General features: G+C 38.0%; 1 protein-coding gene across 6 annotated transcripts in view; it reads left to right on the top strand.

Annotated features, from left to right (window-relative positions):
- slc8a1b (solute carrier family 8 member 1b) overlaps nt 1–18,487 on the top strand; it is a 184,534-nt gene extending 166,047 nt beyond the window's left edge. For all 6 annotated transcript variants that reach the window (XM_047351453.1, XM_047351448.1, XM_047351452.1 and 3 more), the window contains 4 exons: nt 2,943–3,128; nt 4,471–4,560; nt 12,051–12,154; nt 12,280–18,487. In XM_047351453.1, the coding sequence (XP_047207409.1) occupies nt 2,943–3,128; nt 4,471–4,560; nt 12,051–12,154; nt 12,280–12,552 (653 nt within the window). In that variant the 3' untranslated portion in view covers nt 12,553–18,487. The remainder of the gene's footprint in view (nt 1–2,942; nt 3,129–4,470; nt 4,561–12,050; nt 12,155–12,279) is intronic.
- The last annotated feature ends 1,122 nt before the right edge of the window (nt 18,488–19,609 follow it).

Below are 19,609 nucleotides of genomic sequence, written 5' to 3'. Positions count from 1 at the left end.
CCATATGAGAAATAAAAAAAAAATTTTGAAGTACCCATGCCAGGCCAGTACACAGTGAAAACACTGAGATTATTGAGGCATTTGAATCTACTCTCAACTAAAACAATTACAGCTCATTTAAAATATGACATTGTTCACAATTTCTTCTTCTTAATGATTCATCAAACAGCTCAAGTCAACAACAAAACCATACAAACATAGAAAAAGAGATTTAAAATAGTTTCCCAAAATAGTATTCTGTAAGGTAGATACTAATATGGCAAAAAATACAGATTTTTTACAGATGTATTGCTATGGTAAGCATCTGTTTGAATATCTCTGATTTCCAGTTGAACTGTTAACCTGAGATTGAAAAGTGAAAATGTGGCAGAAAAAGCTTGCTTAATGACATTTCTGGGTAAGTTTGGGCAAAACCTAAAACTGATGGATTTTACCATTTTCAGCAGAGTCTTAAGCCTGGACACATTGTTAAAATCTTAATGGTGACCAGTGTCACACTATTCCAAACTGCATGACTCGTTGCTAGTGCAAAATCACTTCAGGCAGATTCTATGGACATATCAGTTGAACACTAAATGGACATCAAGTTATGGGTGTCTGTGTGCTTATTAATAAAGTCAGACCAAGATGAGGCAGAGGAGGATAAGGAAAGGGGACATCAGTCGAAAGCTCATAGCTGGGCAAAAGAGGACAAAGGTCTGATGTCAGCCACAGCAGCTGTCGCACTGCACAATTTTCAAAACCATAGTTTTATATTTGTCATAGGTTGTCTTGGGTCAGAAAAAACTAATGCAGCAGTTTTGTGCGTTTGTCATGACAAATGTTTTTGTCTATGGCGATTATTGTACAGTATGAACCTGTTTTTAGGGTGCCTTCACGCTGGGTGAGGACCATAACAAAGCATATAAAAATCATCCAGAGCATGGACAGTATTCCTCCTGCCAGTCCTCCATTATGATATTTCCTTAAAATCGTTCCAGGGTGTGGCCTTCAAATATTGTTGTATGCGGTAAGATTATCATGGGAAGGTAGATTGATTCAATGTCATGCCACTTCATTGTCCTACAAACAACTGCAACAACTGGGGGCAAAGTAGATTCCATGGTTTGAATGTGAGTAAATCTAAAAAAACAGAGGAGATCAGTGTTGTTAAAACACATTTAACATTATCCAGAGTAGAAAGACAGTGAGAGAAATGATTCCAGTCAGCAATGAATGTGTGTGTGAGCAGGACGGAAAGCTGCAGACAGTAATAAGTGACATATCTCAGATGACAGGACTTATTTTATAATTCATGGCCAAGTGTCTCTGCCTGATTCAAACCATTATATATGACAGCATTGCCTGCTGCACTGACCTTTTGTAGTTTTTTTTGCAGTTGATAATGTGAACAAGTATTCTTAATTACATGGGTTGTGGTCCTTGTGGAAAATGCATGAAAGTACTTTAATTTAGCTTCCCAACATTGATGTTGACAATCAATGCCACATTTTAGAAATTGCACACCTCAAAGCCTTAAATGAACTCACTATTTACAGGGTGAACAGGGTCATGTCAAAATGTTATTTTTCTCTCCGTTATTTAGTAGAGTAGCTTTAAGCAAAAGAGGAGGGGTCATGTTTCCAAGAGCACCAGAGTTGGCACTATTACATGGAAAGATGGAAACATCATTTAATAGAACAAATGTGGTTGTGTGTGCAGGATTAAAGCTAGGATACCCTGCTTTACAAAGGAATACAACTGAAAGTTTCAGCTATTTTTCAGCTGTCTGGAAACCTTTCATGTGCAAATGTGAGCCTTTGCAAAAGCTAGGAGCCACAGTAGGATAAATTTTATGCATTGAGGCAAAATGTCCATAAACGGTTGGTTGGTACACACAGTGCTTTTGCAAGTGTGGTGGTTAAAATGGGGGAAGTAGGTGGAAATCTGTCCAGACTGGCTCATTTAAGTGTCCAAACGTTTGCTTGGTCTGCTTGGTTGCTCTGGGAAATGAACTGCATCACCAGCTTTTTGAATTTTGTAGTAAACGGGAAGTGGACGACACGAGTGAAATCAACGGGAGATCACTGCTCTCCCCGGGATTCACCCAATCACAGTGTTTCACTAAAGCAGTATGGAGCCTCATTTACTCGTTCGTTTGACTCTTTTCTAAATGGAGCAGAAACACAAGGGACTGCATGCAGCTTTTTATCGAGCAGGAAAAGTAATTTGAATTTTATGTTTCAGTGGCTCTTGCATTTAATCAAGGTCCATATCCACACTCTGAGAGCCATTCAGGATGGCTGTGGTTCATGTCCCAAGGAAGTGATTAGAGTCTGATGGTACACAGACGTGCTGGGCACTAGGGTTGGGAATTATGTGACATTTATTTGAGTTGATTGATGAGGTATCGACACAGCGTGCATGATATCAAGTTTAAGTTAGGATGAGATAAAGATAAAGAGGCTTCATACAAAATGTGGCCAGAGGAGTGTTATTTTTCCTTTGCAAAACTGTATTGCACGAGTGTTTTAATTTAACACCGTAACATTGACTTGACTTGTACCAAATCATACTACATTGTTTTATTACTTTTGCTTTTCATCATAGATTTGACATCTCACTGTGAACAATCAGCTGCACCCACTGGTAAACAACTCTCCTGTTTCCATGGTTATTAAACCAAACAGGCTTTGCAGAAATGTCAGCAGACATCACTTTGGAAGCACAGTAGAAACCAGGGTGGAAAAATCTTTCGAAATTCAGAGCAGTCAGAACACAAAAGCGGATATACTTTATTTATTTTAATTAAAACCTTCAGCCACTTTGACAAATCATTGGGCAGCAGAATTAACATCTGCACTTACCTATTTTGCTGTTTCCATGGTTCTTTTGACTTTGAGGGGTCAAACCTGATCAAGGCTCCGCAGCCCCCTTACCCAAACTCTGCTTCTTCCTCCCAGGTGAAGATGATGACGATGAGGAGTGCGGTGAGGAAAAACTGCCCTCATGCTTTGACTACGTCATGCACTTCCTCACCGTCTTCTGGAAGGTTCTGTTTGCCTTTGTCCCACCCACCGACTACTGGAACGGCTGGGCTTGCTTCATTGTCTCCATCTGTATGATTGGACTGCTTACTGCTTTCATTGGTGAGCACAATTTTCACTGAAGTGGTACAGTATACATTAGAAAATTATTGTGAAATTATTATTTATTTTACGAATTCAGTTCAAAAAGGGAAACTCATTTATAGGTTGGTTCCACACATATTTCAAGTGTTTATTTCTGTTAAATTGAATAATTGCAGCTAATGAAAACCCAAAGTCACTCAGAAAATAGAATATATGAGAAATGCAGGCCTACTAAAAAGATTGTCCATGTACTGTAAAGTATATGCACTCAACACTTGGTCAAGGCTAATTTTTTCATGAATTACTGCATAAATGCTGTGTGACATGGATACAACAAGCTTTTGAATCTGCTGAGGTGAAATGGAAGCCTAGGTTGCTTCAATAACTCCTTTCAACTCATTGTTGCGTCTGGTGTCTATGCTTCTTGGTTACAATACTCCATAGATTTTCGGTGGGGTTTAGGTCAGGTGAGTTTGTTATCCAACCAAGCTCAGGTCAAGAAAGCAGGTCTTGGTCTTTTTTGCAGTGTGGGCAGTTGCCATGTCCTGCTAGGAAATTAAATTAGCATCCATGAAGCGTGTCAACAGAGGGAAGCATGAAGGACTCTAAAATGTCCTGGTAGATAACTGTGATGACTTTGGACTTGATAAAACACAGTGGACCAATATCAGCAGTTGACATGACTCCCCAAATCATCACTGATTCTGTAAATTTCACATTGACTCTTAAACAACTTGGATTCTGTGCCTCTCTACTCTTCCTCCAGAATCTGAACCTTGATTTCATTTCTTTTAACCTTGATCTCTCAATAAAATAAGACTCTGCACCACCTAGCCAGGCCATTTACCCTTAGCCTAGGTAAGAAGATGTTGTATTCTCTCTGGTTCAGAAGTAACTCAACAATGTGTGTAGCAGCGGCAGCCCATGCCCTGGAAATGTGGTGGTTCTGATTACAACTGCAGTCCATGACTTTTGAATCTCTCCAACTCTTTAAAAAGGCTTTGTTCCACAATCCTCTCAAAGCTGCAGTTTACCTTGTTCTACCCAACTTTCCATTAATATGCTAGTGTACAGCACTCTCTGAACAGCCAGGTTCTTATCTTGTGCCCTGTTGTAGCTTAACCTCCTTGTGGACAGTGTCGGTGACTATATGTGACTATAAATTATTTTCACCTTTCACACTATTTTCAGTTGAAATAAATAAACTTTTCAATGATTGAACGAAAAGTTAGTATTTTATATTGCTTTAGTAATAATTGCCTACACTGACCAGGTTGTTGTTTTAAACTTCATGCAGTAAAATGTTTAACATTTCATGTATAAATGACATTATTGAGTTGCTTTCTGTGATATTTTACAGGGGACCTGGCTTGTCATTTTGGCTGCACCGTAGGTCTGAAAGACTCTGTCACAGCAGTTGTATTTGTGGCACTGGGAACTTCTGTGCCAGGTAAGTGTTTGTGAATCAATGCTGAAGGAACAACGTAATGTTTATATTTTGAGTATTGTGAAGTGCATAAAGTACACCTTAAAGCTGACAATTACTTGTGTCTTATTTCAAGAAAACCTGAGCTTAATTCTCATAAATTACAAAACAACTGTTTCACATGTATCAAGCAAATATCTGAATAATCTTCTGACCTTTTAAGCTTTTTAGCTTGACTTAGATTTTCATTAAGCCACAAAGCAGATCTAAAGCAATCTTTTGATAGACACTCAAAAAAAAGCAAACGACAGCAGAAACTTTTCCATTAAGCAGCATCGTGTGAGTTCATGTAAGTTCACTGAATGCCTGGAAACCTCTGAGTCACTTCATGCCAGATCAGACATGATTTCCAAAAGTTGCTTCGAACACATGAAAACATATCAAATCTAAAAAAGGTTAACACAAACAACTTATCTATGCTTTATTACATAAAAGTAGATTTATTCTTATATTTTTCACACTCCATTTTTTTTTATTGCATCTTCATTAATAACAAATGAATGTGAAAAACCACTTAAGTCATGAAATTAATGTTGCAAGTACAGATAGTAGGTGTTGGGGAGCATGAGATTCTCACAGTATAATAACATTTAGTAATAATACAGCTGTTTCATGCCCTCACAGAATGGAAAAGAAATGTACTTTTATTTATAAACAGAAAACTAGCAGTTGTTCGTACTGCTCCTTAATAACCAGATAATGAATATTACAGGTATAATATCTGAAGTTAAATGATTTAACCTTGGTTTTTGGGGTTTTTTCTTTACTTGATGGTAAATATCTACACAAAACAAATGTATGTCTTGCAGGCAAGAGAAAGTTTATTACCCTTCTTTTCAGCTAGCTGATCGGCAGTGTGCAGCCAGAAGTGGGGAAGTTACCCTACTCCATTCAGGAGGGAAAATAAAACTCAGGTCATTCTGGCACTTTTTCCAAAATCTCACTGAAAGGATTTTAATTGTAGGAACAAAATGTCAAAGACGTTTAGCAGTTTTGAAACAGTAACTTTTAAAAACTTTTGTATAGCTTGATTTGAGTAACTTTTCTAAGCCTAAAATTTGTTAATTCCCTCCCTTTAAATGTAGTTCTTGTCTGAGCCTCTGCTCCTTGGCTAGTATAAACCTGTTTAATCTCCCAATAGTGCATTTTCCATCAGCTTAATCAAATCTTTTCTCCCTTTCCTTTTGTCATTCAGCTTCATGAGGTCATTATGAGAATAATTTCCTTTGGACAGCAATTTTAGGTGTAGATGTGTGTTAATCAGTAATGCCCTTTGGGCTGTATGTGTTGACATTTTCATTTTTATAATTACCAGAACATTTCATTATTATTTCTTTCTTCTTTTCATTAATAATACAGAATGAGAGTTTTCCTATGAACGTCTATTAGACTATTTGTATGATGGCAATTGCAATCAACAGAAACATGATTGATGGATAGAAATATGTGGCCCAGTTTGCTCTAATAGGAAGTGAAAACCCTTATCTTGTGGTGATATATTATATTGCAAATGCCAAAGGAGGAAAGAACACACATTTAGCTGCAAATCATGTATCCTGAGAAATAGGATGCATGTGTAAGCACACAAACCGTTGAATTGTGGGAAAAATGTTTTATTAGCCTAAGTCCATTTGTCATGTCGCACTCTTGTGGTCTGTTCTCCCATTCTGGGGGCTCTGGGAAGAAGGTAATGTGTTGTGTGTGTCTTACACGCATGTACAAACCTAGAGAGAAATGCACACCTGCCAACAGCTACATTTACAGACCAATATATCTGCTTGAAGATCCCAAAAAGTAGACTGGAAACAGATGTAAACACAGTTTGCAGAGCTGCAGAACTGGAAAAAAGTGCTTTAGCCTTCCTCAGGCTTTCAGCCTTATTAAGAGAACCTCCCTGGGCTCTCTGACACACAAACAAGCTCACACACACTGACACAAAGAAACTGAGCCCAATACGGTGGCTATTACAGTTAATAAAACCCATCCTGTGCAGCGGTTCCAAGATGATTAACCTCGTTTATCACAGTTAGCTCAGATAATGCCCATAAACACTCACATAGCTGAAGAAAAGGAGCAGAAAAAAGAGTTTGTTACAAGAGAGATAAAAACTTGAATGGGTTTTTAGTTTGAGGACTCAGCAAAAACCTTGTTTACAATAATCAGTTTATGGCTAAATGGTGTATGGAAGGGGTATGATGTATCAGTTCATGTCATCAGAAACCTTTAAATTAGGGTGAGTGATGTGGCAAAATTATGACTTTAATCACAATTTCCACATACTGTAAAAATCCAGCTCTTACAAAAAAAGAACATTTAGGCCAAGGAACATGTCTAAACATATTTTAATCAGTTTACAAGTACAATGAAAATTTAAACTGTTCACCTCTCCTAACTCAGAAAATGGCAAATAACACCAAAGCTGCTCAGGTAGTGCACTCACTACATAATATGGATGTGACAGCATGAACATTTAGTATCATGACTACTGTGTGAAAATTCATCAGGTATGAGTTAAACTTCAGCATGAATACCATTATTAGCATTATAATACTGTGTACAGTATTAATAATGTGTTTTGTAACTTCACTCGATCACACATTGACTCATCAACACACACAGTATTACATTTAATTTGTCAGGGGCATTTTGATTGTTGCATCCCGAGCAGAGAGGATACTGTAAGATGCATGCATCATTGCCTTTCTCTGTTGCCAATTAACAATCAAAAAATAAAAATGTGGCTGGTGATTTTGTTTGTCTGTAATCATGGCATAAAAAGAACGTGTTTGTCAATTTTAATATTTAATTGGTCGGGTTTGTGTGATTGGTAACATTAAGGTTAGCTTTCTAACGATCCATCTCCATTCATCGATACAACGATGGCCCGTCAGTCATGGACAGCTATCTCCAATTAAGCCCACCCTGGCTTGGCATCTGACAGATGTATTTTTCCTTTCAGATCATGCCAAGCATATAATTTTCTCATGTTTATTTCTGAACAGTGCATGATTTCCATCTGCTGCAGCATGCAGGAAATTTCCGCTTGTCATAGAGTCCACTGTTTTGTTGAAAACCCATCTAAATGATGTCTAGAATTTATATAAATTGGTCTATAGGTGAAAATGTTTTTGACATTTTAGATGTTTATGGAAAGTCTTTAGACCTGTTTTAGCAGAGATTGATGAGCAAGAAAAAATAAAAATGATCTGGACTCGAACTCTGGGCCTATTGATCACTAACAATAAGGTTTTACTTGATGCACAAAAAGCATAATTCTCGGAAATTATGACAAATTAGCATGTTTTGTCATATTTGCCATTATTCTCCTAACCCATACTTTAAATGCAGTTTAAAGGTAAATTATCATTTATTGCAATTAGTATTCAAATAAGATAAAGCATCTATATTTCTTTTGATTCTCTTATGTTTGGGGAAATAGATTTCGCAAATTATCAAACAGGAAGAAAATTACACAGACCAGAAAACTGACCAGATTGAGCACATAAACACTCCCAAATGTGTCCTTCCAATTGAGGAGGCCACAGGGAAAAGAAGAGCAGATGACGGGGTAAGGAGGAAGAGGTAGTGAGAGGTAGAAACGTATGCAAGTGGAAAATTGCGAAGTAGGGGAGGAAAAGGCAGGACGTTTTCTAGGGAGACATACTGTCACAGAAGGAGCTGCAGAGTCAAAGCGGCTTTACACAAACATGCAAAGAGCTAATGAACATGCAGGCTCCCACACACTCTCCCACTCAATCAGGCCCACAAGCACTCGCAGAGCAACTGAAGCACACACTCAAGCCTTTGCGAGCTAGTGGAGGCATTAGATTGGGCCCAGGTGGCATTGTTCACAAACACACAAGCAGTGTATATGCAGCCATTTTTATTCTGGAATTCACACACACGCCGGCTTATGGAATATCAAACCTGACACAAACAGAGCCACAGTTAAGCCGAGCGCGATTGCCCTGAAAGCATTAAGGTGTATAGTAGGGATTTGTCTTTGCTGGACTATTTTAATCCATTGTCTTGACCCTCTCTTTCCTTTGCAACTGTCCTTCCGGCCATTCTTTTCCATCCCCTTTCAAATGCCAACTTGGCTGTCACTACCAGGAAGCTCTTACTCATCTTCTGATCCTTCACCTTTTTGCTTTTACACAGTTTCTCTCTCCTAACTCTGCCTCTGCTAGATAAAAACAAGATGGAAACTCATCCAACAATGGGGCGGCCATCTAATTAGTGAGAGAAAAGAGTGCTGAATGGCTATTTGTTCACCCAAAAAGCCTGTTGTCAAGATTTGGCAGCGATTTCATATATCCTGTCAGTAAAGTGATGAAAAGGGTCCCCCTTAGCGCTTCTGTTGCTTGGCAGACATGAAACTAGTGGGACAAAGTGGGAAAAATGCTCTTTAGCACCCAGCCAAAAATTGTTTGTCCATGAAAATGGAGATTCATCCTTCTAAAATATTGATCCCTTCTCATCCGGGCAGCCAAGGAATGAACATTATTACAGGATTGTGGTTTCCAATTTAATCTTTCCTATTTAAATTTGGAAATTAGCTCTGCAAGTTAGCGCTGTGGAACTGCAGCTCCTAATCATCCAACACTGCTCAAATAATGTAAAGCTGCAGTCACTTCATCTTACAATGCAAAGTTTGTTGGTGCATCTAAAAACATGTTTCACACGGGATTAAACATACAGAAATGTTATGAAGCATATGTTTTTCTCATATGAAGCTTGTGTATTGTGATGTGCCTGCCTTTACAGGTCCTTCTCAAAATATTAGTATATTGTGATAAAGTTCATTATTTTCCATAATGTCATGATGAAAATTTAACATTCATATATTTTAGATTCATTGCACACTAACTGAAATATTTCAGGTCTTTTATTGTCCTAATACGGATGATTGTGGCATACAGCTCATGAAAACCCAAAATTCCTATCTCACAAAATTAGCATATTTCATCCGACCAATAAAAGAAAAGTGTTTTTAATACAACAAACGTCAACCTTCAAATAATCATGTACAGTTATGTACTCAATACTTGGTCGGGAATCCTTTTGCAGAAATGACTGCTTCAATGCGGCGTGGCATGGAGGCAATCAGCCTGTGGCACTGCTGAGGTCTTATGGAGGCCCAGGATGCTTCGATAGCGGCCTTTAGCTCATCCAGAGTGTTGGGTCTTGAGTCTCTCAACGTTCTCTTCACAATATCCCACAAATTCTCTATGGGGTTCAGGTCAGGAGAGTTGGCAGGCCAATTGAGCACAGTGATACCATGGTCAGTAAACCATTTACCAGTGGTTTTGGCACTGTGAGCAGGTGCCAGGTCGTGCTGAAAAATGAAATCTTCATCTCCATAAAGCTTTTCAGCAGATGGAAGCATGAAGTGCTCCAAAATCTCCTGATAGCTAGCTGCATTGACCCTGCCCTTGATAAAACACAGTGGACCAACACCAGCAGCTGACACGGCACCACAGACCATCACTGACTGTGGGTACTTGACACTGGACTTCTGGCATTTTGGCATTTCCTTCTCCCCAGTCTTCCTCCAGACTCTGGCACCTTGATTTCCGAATGACATGCAGAATTTGCTTTCATCCGAAAAAAGTACTTTGGACCACTGAGCAACAGTCCAGTGCTGCTTCTCTGTAGCCCAGGTCAGGCGCTTCTGCCGCTGTTTCTGGTTCAAAAGTGGCTTGACCTGGGGAATGCGGCACCTGTATTCCATTTCCTGCACACGCCTGTGCACGGTGGCTCTGGATGTTTCTACTCCAGACTCAGTCCACTGCTTCCGCAGGTCCCCCAAGGTCTGGAATCGGCCCTTCTCCACAATCTTCATCAGGGTCCGGTCACCTCTTCTCGTTGTGCAGCGTCTTCTGCCACACTTTTTCTTTCCCACAGACTTCCCACTGAAGTGCCTTGATACAGCACTCTGGGAACAGACTATTCGTTCAGAAATTTCTTTCTGTGTCTTACCCTCTTGCTTGAGGGTGTCAATAGTGGCCTTCTGGACAGCAGTCAGGTCGGCAGTCTTACCCATGATTGGGGTTTTGAGTGATGAACCAGGCTGGGAGTTTTAAAGGCCTCAGGAATCTTTTGCAGGTGTTTAGAGTTAACTCGTTGATTCAGATGATTAGGTTCATAGCTCGTTTAGAGACCCTTTTAATGATATGCTAATTTTGTGAGATAGGAATTTTGGGTTTTCATGAGCTGTATGCCAAAATCATCCGTATTAAGACAATAAAAGACCTGAAATATTTCAGTTAGTGTGCAATGAATCTAAAATATATGAATGTTAAATTTTCATCATGACATTATGGAAAATAATGAACTTTATCACAATATGCTAATATTTTGAGAAGGACCTGTATATGGTGCTTGTGCATGGCATTGAGGGTGTGAAATTCAACGTGTGAGGACAGGGTACGGTACTTTTGCACAAATATTGGGCTTTTCATTTTTTGATTTCCATAGTCTTCCAAGTTGTTATAAGTATGAACAAAGAAAATAAGAACATGGACAAACATTTCTATTTCTAGACTTCATTTGTTGTCCCATTGTCTAAATTTCGTCCTTCCTGCATTCTACACCTTTATTCCTCCATCCCTCCCTTATATCCTTCCTTCTCTCCTTTGTTCTCCCTGATGTCCTTCCTTCTGTCCTTCATTTGTTTTGTTCCTTGTGTTCTCCCTTCATTTGTTCCTTGTGCCCTTCATTCTTTTTTTTTTACTTTATTTCTTTCCTTGTGTCCTATTTCCATTCTTAACTTGTGTCCTATCTAACCTCCTCCCTGATCTATTGCTTCCTTTCTTCCTTCATGCATTCCATTGATCCATCCTTGAACTCCAAGCATTTAACAAGTTTAGGTTTCCTCTTTCCTTCTGCCCTTTACCCATTTTTCCTTGTATTCTTTGTTCCTCATTGTGTTCTTCCTTCTTTGGTCCATTTTTTGATTCTTTGTCTCCTTTATTGCCTCCTCCCTTATGTCCTCCTTCCAATCTTACCATCCTTGTGATCTTCCCATTTCCTTATTTGTGTCCTCCCTTCCCCTCAGTCCTACCTCCCTCCCTTCCTTGTTTTTTGTTCTTAAAATAATTCACAATGTGGGAACCTGGCTCTAGCCTTTTGAATGCATCTATTATCAGCAAAAAACATTTCTAAGCTGTTTAGAATTAAAGTGCAATAATTATAGTATTTTTATCATGTTAAAGCAAATCTTCTCTAACGTAAAAGATTAATTAACATGTCCACCATTACCTTTTTAAAACTCCCAACATAAAAAAACATCTCAGGTCATTTTTCTGTTGCTATGTGGCTGTTGGTTGTAAAAAGCAGATACAAAACCAGGGATTTACTCTAAATATTAATACGTAAACTGATGGCTACAGTGTCATACTGAGAGTTTTCTCAAATCTGTTTGCTCCCCTTTATTTTCTCTCTTTGTTCAGATACATTTGCCAGTAAAGTTGCGGCCATACAAGATCAGTATGCGGATGCATCCATTGGTAATGTGACGGGCTCCAATGCTGTCAATGTGTTCCTAGGCATCGGGGTGAGTCCAGAGTTAATTTTATGTTTCCCTCTGCTAAAGTCTTTATTTCTGCCTTTATAATCATATACTATTCACTGTCCTACAAGGGTAAGTGTGTTCTACATCTGTTCTATTGTGCCTGATAGGTGGCGTGGTCCATTGCTGCCATCTACCACAACAGCAAGGGCCATGAGTTCAGGGTTGACCCTGGCACTCTGGCATTCTCCGTTACACTCTTCACCATATTTGCCTTTATCAGCGTTGCCACACTGATGTATCGACGGCGACCAGAGATCGGTGGGGAGCTTGGCGGGCCCCGGACTGCGAAGGCCCTGACCACCATGCTGTTCATCAGCCTGTGGCTTCTCTACATTCTCTTCTCCTCACTGGAGGCCTATTGCCACATCCAAGGCTTTTAAGAGAACGGAAGATGCCGAAGAGAAGGGTGGGACAGAAGAGCAAGGATGGAAGAAAGGGAAAATAAAGGAATGGATTGTTCTTTGAAATTAAGGTTGTCTTATTGATCTATTACTCCCTCCCTTTGTGCAATAAATTAAATGACAAGTGAATGGATGTATGTACAGATGAAGGACTTTCAGACGCACTCAAGCATCTTAAAACGCAGGGGAAGGAAGCGCAGATGCGTGGAAGGACATCATACTTGAGAATCAAAGATACTACAGTAATTACTTAACTGATGGCATTTTTCCTCACTCCACAAATCCACACGCATCAAGCTATCTTGACCAAATTTGTGTTTAAACACATGCAAATTTACTGATATGCATAGATGTAATAAATTTCTATCATTCCAGATAAATCAGAGATACAAAAATCCATATCAGTTAACGGAGTGAGGTGTTTAAATGGATCATCAGTGCTCCAAGTGTGAAGATGTGGCCAAAACAGCATTCTCTGCAGACCTCCTCAAGTTGGAGCAATGATTCTCTTGTGTCCAGCTCCAAAACTGTCAGTACCTGCACGCATGTCCAGACAAAGCTTAATACACCATAAGAACAGAAGGGATGCTTGGCCACATCCGTTGATTGACAACAAACTGTTTGTCTGCAGAAGTATGAGGTTATGTTTATGTGCTTAGGTACGGTCGGAAGATGGTAAACTACTGTGAAGAAAAATGCCTCTTGTTTTTGCTGTTGCTGAGTAAGACAAAAATGCTATTGTACTTGAGATCTTCTTGACTAACAGCTTGTAGAAATGCTGAATTAGACTTCTGTTCTAGAAGGGGCCTGTTCTATGGGGCAAACTTTGATCATTGCTGGGGTGGTACGTGTAAATACTCTGACGCAGACGTATATTTCAAATCGATTGATTCAATTCTGAATGTCCTAGTTATGCCACATGCCCCTCGAATGGGCCCTCCTTCTGTTGCTTAATACTGTAGATGTAAATGATATAAGGTCCTATCTAAATCAAAGTTGGTGGTGGGAGTTAATATGCTTTTACCTTTAAAAAGGCCATGTCTGAGAAGGCAAACTGGCCACTCTACCGTTAAAACTGTTAGAGAAACCATAGTCGTTGCATTAATATCAAAGTTAATCTTGTGTGTTTGTCTTTTTTCTTTTTTTATGTGGGAGTCTCTTCTTTGAACTATTGAGATTTCCACAACCATATTTCAGTCAGAACATTGTAATATAATTTAAAAAATAATGCAGATGCAAATATCTAAAAAAAACTGATGGACTTTCTGTCTATTCTGTTGGAAAGTTTGATTCATTCAACAACTTTGGACAATTTCCTGTCTCCTAAGCAACCAGTTGTTCGCTGTTTAGTGAACTATTTGAATACTTCTAGTATCAAGGGCTTCGTTACAACTAATTCCTGATTCTGCCTGTGGGTTTATAATTCCAAGAGAAGGTATACAGTAGGCTGGTCATTAGGGTGCAATGTAACAGATGCTTTTAACTTTGAACTTCTTTGAATCTCACTTGATAGGACTTTGCATCATAGAATCAATGAGTCTAGTACTAAGCATTGCTTGATTATTGACCCCAAAAATTAAATACCTAGTTGTAGGCCTATCCAACTTTGACTAAAACTGTGCTCTAAAAAAAGCTCATCCTAAGTTCCTCCTTAAGCTACGTCCACTCATAACATTATATAGGTGTAGCTCAGGCCGAATCATATGGGGTTTTAACCATAAGGATGTTGTTAACAGAATTTAATTTTAAATCTGTTCCCAAACTGTCCAGTTTTGAATAATATCCTACTCACTTGATTATGTAAAAGTAACCATTCGGACTTCACATCAGCGGCCAGGCTCTAGTCGAAACATAAAAACCATGAGATTGAAGAAAAAATAATGCACAATATTGATTACTAGGTTGTTCCCATTTGATGGTGATGACTTTTGAGTCCTTATTTAATAGAAGCGAATAGTTAAAAGGTTTTTTTATTTTTTTTATTTCATTATGTTGATAGCAAGGACTGGCCAAAAGAAGCCAGTTACTCTAAATGAAAGCCAGGGATTAAATACTATATTTAAACGGCTGAAAATAAGACTCTTAAGACCTTTTTATGTCTTTGGTTCACTGGTAAAATCCTACAAAAATCTAATTTCGCTTCATAATGTTGGATCCAAAAGATTACCCTAAAAATTCTTCGAGTTACTATAATGTAACAAAATAAAAATTCAGCACACTTATAAGGACGTTTAGGAGAGGAATTTAATTGTCTGATTACACAGAGGGACGGTGGTCCAAGCAAGGCTGGCAATCAATGGAAAGAAAAACAAAATGATGTTAGCACATTAGCTTTGCTGTCTGTTCATTCTGCCTACCAGATATCGTAAAAACAGCCAAAACTCAAATCAAAACCAATCAATGGAACAATGAAAGTCCCCCTGGGATGTTGGATGTTGAACAAACTTGACATCAACAGGACAAAAGGAGCTCCAAACATTAATAAGCCTATTTTGACTGTGAGAGAAGTTTAGACTTTTGACTGTTATTTTGATGATTCAGCTACAACCATAAAGATCTCAGCGTACACATACTTGTACTATACCACTACTGTATGCAATTTAATTGGCAAGCATTTCCCATATGATACGTTTTGTTTTTTTATTGACGTAATGTACAATAAACAGTATTTTAAACTTTATCTGTAAAATAATTAGTCTGGACTAGTTGTAAACCGTTAGCAGTAATTTTGTCAAAGACCATTTTCGATGCCATTGAGAGTCGAGCAGAGGCCTTCACTGGATGTAAATCCAGAAAATTCTGAAGAACATTTTAAATGTTCTAGTTTTTTTTTTTAATAATCAAGTAGAGTTGTAGAGGATTATAATAGAGAACACTTGATCGAATAAAGATCCAACAACCTGGCTCAGACAGCTATTTGCATTGCTAATGAAACACAACAGCAGAAAAAAGGAAATATGTAAAACTCTGCATTAGATATCAGTTGTCATATGAAGCCTTTGGAGTGGCAGTTTACCCCTATTTTGCCAAAGGGACATCTTTCTATCCGAAATATTTGTAACCCATCCCGTAAAAGATTTTCTAATCAACATCTCTTTCCAAAAACACCAAATATTCTTCACATTTCTTTAGGAAGCTACAGGAAATGGGTGCTGTTTAAACCTAACCTTTCTAGTTAAATTTGTATGCATTGGTCTCTTCACTGGCATGAAGCTGAAGGTTTATACACTGTAATGAATTTAAAGCATACTTGTAAGGTGCAGCAAAAAAGAAGTAAATGTAATTGCATTGATTTTAAATAACTCAAAGACATGGATTTCCTTAGATGTTGCAGAATCATGTTGCATTTCTACTTTAAAACAAGTGAACAGGAATGAAGCACTTGCAGCAATGCAGTTTTTTTTTTTACATTCATTCCATTTGATGAACGATTTTACCAGAAGCAAACATTTTTCTTTAACTAAAAGGCTGTTGCTCTCTTGCAATACTAGCCTTGTTGCACACATTTTCTGTATACCTACCTTGACTGGCGGGCTTCTCTATCAAGAAGCCAACGGCAGCTGTTCGCGCAGTTTGAACCAAGGTGGGAAACAAATTTATGGCTAGCGAATTTGGTGCTGCCTCCAGCAAGTTTGTTAGCTGTGACTGTAAATACCAAACAGGCAGTTTTCTTTTTTTAATTTGTAAACCATCTTTTCTTAGCAACGAATTGCTATAGCTTTCGAGTTAGCTTCTTGGCTTGTTCCTCCATGTAATGAGTCTAGAGCACAAAACAAAGGCAATGATGGATTAAACAAATGAGCTGTAGACTGCAGTCATTTGCTGTTCAATATTAGGATTTTAAAATGAGCGAAAAGCCTTGCATTGCTTCATGTTGCTAAATGAAACATCTACAGAACAGTTTTCTTTAGCAAAGTTGCTTTTGATGTAAACAGATTTCTGTTTTATGACTGATTTATGCAGTAATTACAATGTTCCTGTAAAAAAAAATAATCCAGTGGTGTTAAATCAGTTGTGAGTCATTAATAATGTTGCTACTATTGTAAAAGTTGATATGTCTCTGTTGCCTAATTCACTCCTTAACTGACCGACTATCTAACAGACTGAGAAATAAATACATGCAACACTGGATAGTCAAACGAGGGAAAGTAAGGATGGGGGGATGGACACCCCTCTGGTACAAGATGAGCAAAAAAAAGTACTGCTGGGATTAGAAAAGAACTACCAGAGCTATTCTCTACCTTTTTTAAAGTAACATTTAACAAATACAATTACAGGACACCAACAAAGAGAAGACAGAAGGAAAAAAAATGTGTGGAGGACAAAGATGAAAATAAAAAAACAATGAAGTTACAGCCATACATTGATATCTGGGCCAGTGAGACACAATGAACTCGTCCAGCCCAGCATGTGTATTGTTATGAAGTCTTATCTGTCCTTGTGTGTTTTCATTCCCTTTTTCTTTCTAAATGTCCTGCCAAAGTAACCAAAACAGGCAGTAATTTTTCTGTTTTTCCTCCCAAAATCCCACCTTCCTTCCCCCTCCGTCTCCCCCATGCCACATTTTCCATGTTTTGGAATGTCGATGTGCTACTTGTTGACACTGTGCATGAATGATGACATGCCTGTACATAGTTATAGATAATCGTATCCCATTCCTATGGTGTTGACGGGAAGAAGGTTTGAATGTTGTACAAATTCGGATGTTTTCTGTTGATCTTAGTTACAGTTTGTGTTGAGCTTTTTTTTTAAATTGAAATAAAGCTGCAAAGTCTCTTTGAATTATTTGCACATCATTAACTGAGATTTATGTTAAAAAGGCAATATCTGCTGTTATTGAATGAGAGAGAAAATAATGGGGTTATATATCTTAAATCTATACGGGAGTTGCATGAGTTCTTTGTAAAAAAACAGAAAATGGGGGGGAACGTGGCTTGCTACTTCTATTACCTGTATTCTGACAAATGAGGAATACTGTATGTACATCTAAATGTTATTTTGTCTGAACAGAAATCATATTGTGTATTTACTGTACAGTGTTATTAGTGAGATGGCCTATGTCGTCATACACTAACCATAGAGAATTAATTCAACATATTTATTTAAATGGAGAAACACTCAGTACACTCAAGAATGACATATATTGCCTTTTTGGGAAAGTTAAGAACTTGTCTCTCTCTCTACATTGTCCCTCGTTTCCATCAATTCAGATTTTTCTTTCTTAGGTGGTTTGTTTTACATCTCAGCTCTGCTATCTTGTTCCCCATGTGCTTTATTTTTCTGTTGGGTTTTTAAAGTCGAGTGGTTGCCGTGAGTTTCAGGCCACGTCGTGTTTTCTGTTCATCTTTTTGGGTATAGTATGCCTGGCTGTTTTCCACACTGACTCAACAGTATCTCCATGCTAACTCCTACCCACCTGATTTTCTGTCTTGTAGCTTATTTTCTAGTGACACACGACATATCTGCATGTGTCCTCATTGGTCTCAAAAGAATCATTTGTATTTGAGTCGCTATCTGTCTTATTCTGAACCATTTGTTATATTTCTTGGTTGCTAAATCCCTTTGCTTTCACATTTCTTTTCTAATCCCGCAAATGCATGTTTAACTACTACAACTCTTTCTCTAATACATTTATTCTGTCCCGCTTTTACTTCACGTTTGTTGATTTGGTGTGTTTTTTTGAAAATGGAACAATAACATAAGTTAGGTTTGCAATAATAATTTGGTTTTGTTTTTTAATCTTTTATGCCTCTTTTCTTTGTTGGCATGTAAGTGTGTTTTTAATTTTTATTCAATACCAATGGGTAGGCAGAAAGTTGTTCTGTATGTGTGTCGCCACTAACTGTGACTGCTCTCCATGGTACTTCTGATAAATCCAGTAAAATAAAGTTTGGGATACCCAGTTTCAAAGACAGAGTGTGTCCTCTGCTTTTATAAAGTGTATGCAATTTGTGTCAGAATTTGTTGGTTTAGACCAGTGGTCATAATGGGGACCAAATCCAGGACCTACTGGATCTTTTGTCCTGTGTGGCCAAGACAACTGTGCTGACAATGGATGCTGTGCCATCTGTTTTTTTTTAGAAGGTCAGATTGAAAAGGAAATACACACATGGAAAAATTAAACTTAATTAAATATAAGTTAATATAAGTTTTTTCAAAATAAAAATAAAATAAATAAACATATCAATGTCTACTCTTCATTTGGATCACTTTAAACTTAATTGCAGAAAACCACAAAAATAGTTTTAATTATTCAAAAAAGATGTCAACATAAATGTGTATTCTGAAGAATAAGTTAGGACAACCTACCCTAGGACTTTCTATTTCTTAATTTTCAGCCAGTCCTAAGTGGATACACTAGTATGTTTTGAGTCACTGATATATTGCAGGGTCAACTTATGCTTCAAGGTTGTTGTTTTTTTCAGATGGATTCACATTTTCTGTCTGGTTCACTATCATAGAATACACCATGAGTTCTCAGTCTGGTCCAGCTGCAGAAAAACATCCCAAGCCCAAGGACAAACCACCTTCAAAATGCTGAGTAATGATGTCATAGACATGGTGATACGCTTATGTCTTTTTAGCCATTTAAATTAGGAATCAATGCAAGGGTACCTAATTTATTGCCTACCAGAAATTTCTTTTATTACATTTTCCTGAAGACGTTTTAAAATATATTGATACAGATTTGTTTTTCAGTTAATATTGATATTGAATATCCAGTTATCCAAATATGTTACAAAAACAGACCATAATTGGGTGTCAATTTGTCTTCACATCTCTGCTTTCACCTGTATCTCAGCTCACTGATGACAGGATGTTGCTTGCGGATAGCCATTGCTGAACTGGGTCAAAGGCTCCGCTGTTTGTTTCCTTCTGATCTTCCTGAGGAAGACACATACAATCTTCCCATTGTCAAACAAGATTCAGGAAAGTTAAATACATTGGAATCCAAATACAAAATCTGATTTGTTCTAACAGGTGGTGTGTATTTTGAAAATTGCATCTGGAAAAATAAACTGCATTATTGAAAATA

Source organism: Girardinichthys multiradiatus, chromosome 22, assembly GCF_021462225.1.
Source record: "Girardinichthys multiradiatus isolate DD_20200921_A chromosome 22, DD_fGirMul_XY1, whole genome shotgun sequence".
Lineage (NCBI taxonomy): Eukaryota > Metazoa > Chordata > Actinopteri > Cyprinodontiformes > Goodeidae > Girardinichthys > Girardinichthys multiradiatus.
Note: the sequence above shows the minus strand (reverse complement) of the source record. Positions and strands in the feature narration are given on the sequence as shown.